General features: G+C 32.3%; 1 protein-coding gene across 1 annotated transcript in view; it reads left to right on the top strand.

Annotated features, from left to right (window-relative positions):
• The window catches only part of LOC106473731 (neurocalcin homolog), a 20,653-nt gene extending 17,423 nt beyond the window's left edge, over nucleotides 1–3,230 (top strand). Inside the window, exon 3 of the mRNA XM_013934410.2 lies at nucleotides 2,748–3,230. Within this exon, the coding sequence (XP_013789864.1) occupies nucleotides 2,748–2,945 (198 nt within the window). The 3' untranslated portion in view covers nucleotides 2,946–3,230. The remainder of the gene's footprint in view (nucleotides 1–2,747) is intronic.
• The last annotated feature ends 59 nt before the right edge of the window (nucleotides 3,231–3,289 follow it).

Below are 3,289 nucleotides of genomic sequence, written 5' to 3'. Positions count from 1 at the left end.
TCGGTGCATCTCTGATAACCCATAACATTTCTGTAAGATACTAAACCTCGGTGCATCTCTGATAACCCATTACATTTCTGTAAGATACTAAACCTCGGTGCATCTCTGATAACCCATAACATTTCTGTAAGATACTAAACCTCGGTGCATCTCTGATAACCCATTACATTTCTGTAAGATACTAAACCTCGGTGCATCTCTGATAACCCATAACATTTCTGTAAGATACTAAACCTCGGTTGCATCTTTGATAACCCATAACATTTCCGTAAGATAATGTCTTGTATTAGTTGTTCAAGACCTAGCAGACTCAGATACTGTACTAACTGTCTCTCAACAGTCTTGGAATTTTATTTCTTATGTAGTATTGTTTTTTTTTCATCTTGGAATCGTAGTGTCCTTTCTCCATTACCACTTTTATATAATAGTAAGATTATGGTTTCATTATTGTTTTTGAGGCTTGTGTGAGTTGTTTTTATATACTAAACTTTATATAAGAGATTTGTTTCTAACTAGATGGTTCATAATTTTGGCTGGAGCTAAGGTTACCCATTTTATAAGTTTTTCAATGAAATTCCATTTCAATAGAAGAAATAATATCAGTTGTGAGAAAATGTTTTGATTAAAGTGAAAAATTTAAGCATTTTTCTTCCAAAAGCTTGTTCATTCTTGGTGACTTAGTAGTAAATCATATAAAGCAGTCATTTATTTTTGACACCATTTAGCATGGTAGGTAATCTTTCATACTACGATTTTTTGTTTTCTTTATCTGATAAGAGTCTACTGTTTTGATCTCTTAGGGACAGTCTGTTACTGTTAAGCTCCTTTTGTGCTAAGATGCTGTATAGTTTTGTGAAAGTGTGTTAATATTAAAATTAAATTGACACTTGTGTAAAATTTTAAACACCACACACACACAGTCTCATGCACTTTCCATGTTTCAACATATTACTTCATCATCATCATTATCTGGGCACAGTTTCATTTTAGATATTTATTCTGTACTTTAAACAACTATAGTGTTTATTGTGTTAATATGTTTATTAACATCTTATAAACTTGCCTCTATGTCTAAGTCTTCCTCTTCAAAAGTAACCAGCTGACATGAAGAAGAATGAGGTTAATTATATGTGGTCATTAAACATCTGTAGTGGATTAACTAATGTTCTCGTTCCTGCCATTCATATTATAGTTTTGGAAATATCAGAATAAAAACTTATTGTGTTTTTTTAGTTTTCACATTGTAAATGTCTTACCTACAGTTAAGATAACCCAAACCACACAGATCTAGTTATAAAACATACATCAGCACTCTGTATCTCTACTCTTGTTTTAAGAACTTTAACAAGCTGCTGTAACTCTCTAAAGATTTTTCAAACTTATGTGCTAGACAATAGATGTGTGTACTAGATTCGTAGTTCACTTTATGGTCTTCCATAAATAATGCGTTCTAGTCTTACAAGCTTTTTCTAAATTTCTAGCAACTAAATATTTCTGTGCATTGGTATTAAGAACTCTCTTGAGAGTCCTTTAGTAGGCCAATATATCTGTACAATGTTTTCAAGGTTTTACTGTGTAACTATACCTGTATACTACTAATTTAAGGAACTTTCTTCCTTGTTTTTATCAAGCTAATATACAGAGTATCCATGGATGTGTATTATGTTTATAAATTTTCTTAAAGACCCTTTAATAGGTCACTTTATTTATGTTGTACTAGTTCTAAAGTACTTTTGTCAAGGCCCTTTAATATGTCATTGTATTTATGTTGTACTAGTTCTAAAGTACTTTTGTCAAGGCCCTTTAATATGTCATTGTGTTTATTTTGTACTAGTTCTAAAGAACTTTTGTCAAGGCCCTTTACTGTGTCATTGTGTTTATGTTGTACTAGTTCTAAAGAACTTTTGTCAAGGCCCTTTACTATGTCACTGTGTTTATGGTGTACTAGTTCTAATGAACTTTTCTCAAGGCTCTTTAATATGTCATTGTATTTATGTTGTACTAGTTCTAAAGTACTTTAGTCAAGGACCTTTAATATGTCACTGTGTTTATGTTGTACTAGTTCTAAAGTACTTTTGTCAAGGCCCTTTAATATGTCATTGTGTTTATGTTGTACTAGTTCTAAAGAACTTTTGTCAAGGCCCTTTACTGCATCACTGTGTTTATTTTGTACCAGTTTTAAAGAACTTTTGTCAAGGCCCTTTACTATGTCACTGTGTTTATGTTGTACTAGTTCTAAAGAACTTTTGTCAAGGCCCTTTACTGTGTCACTGTGTTTATTTTGTACTCGTTCTAAAGAACTTTTGTGAAGGCCCTTTACTGTGTCACTGTGTTTATTTTGTACTAGTTCTAAAGAACTTTTGTCAAGGCCCTTTAATATGTCATTGGGTTTATGTTGTACTAGTTTTAAAGAACTTTTGTCAAGGCCCTTTACTGTGTCACTGTGTTTATTTTATACTAGTTCTAAAGAACTTTTGTCAAGGCCCTTTAATATGTCATTGTGTTTGTATACTAGTAATAACAGCTTTCCTTAATCCTTTAACATGCCACTGTATCTGTAAAATAGTATAAGAGCTTTTTTTTCTGGTTTCATTCAGCAAACCACTTTATGAGTGTGATAGTTTTTGAGCCTTCTTCAGAATTAATTAAAATATTTTATACCCATGTTTAGTAATACATTAAAGATGTGTTTCCATTTAAACAATATTTTCTCAGTTACAATAATCATTTATCTATTATAACTGTAGGCTATCTACAAGATGGTTGGGTCAGTGATGAAGATGCCAGAAGATGAATCAACACCAGAGAAGCGAACAGATAAAATATTTAAGCAGATGGATAAAAATATGGATGGAAAATTGTCCATAGAAGAATTTATAGAAGGAGCGAAAAGTGACCCATCTATTGTTAGGCTTTTACAGTGTGATCCACAGTCCTCTCACTGACTAAATGCTACAAAATGATTTAGCAATGGAGCTTTCTTTGTAGAGGAACCTTGGTTGTAAGACATTAATATGCAGTGTTTGAAGCAAGAATTCCTTCTTCGTTTTTGTGTAAAAAGTTTATTGCAGCAGGAATTCTTTTTCAACCAGTTTTGAGATAACCAAGACAAACAACTGATTGGTTTCCCTTCTACCCCTCTGTCAATTAATATAAATTTACTGAGATGATTGTGAGATAACCAAGGCAAACAATTGCTTGGTTCCCCTATGTCAGTTGATATACATTTACTGAGATGATTGTGAGATAATCAAGACAAACAACTGCTTGGTTTCCCCTGTGTCAATTG

Source organism: Limulus polyphemus, unplaced genomic scaffold (genome assembly GCF_000517525.1).
Source record: "Limulus polyphemus unplaced genomic scaffold, Limulus_polyphemus-2.1.2 Scaffold6447, whole genome shotgun sequence".
NCBI classification, from domain to species: Eukaryota; Metazoa; Arthropoda; class Merostomata; order Xiphosura; family Limulidae; genus Limulus; species Limulus polyphemus.
This window is presented reverse-complemented; position numbering and strand designations above follow the sequence as displayed.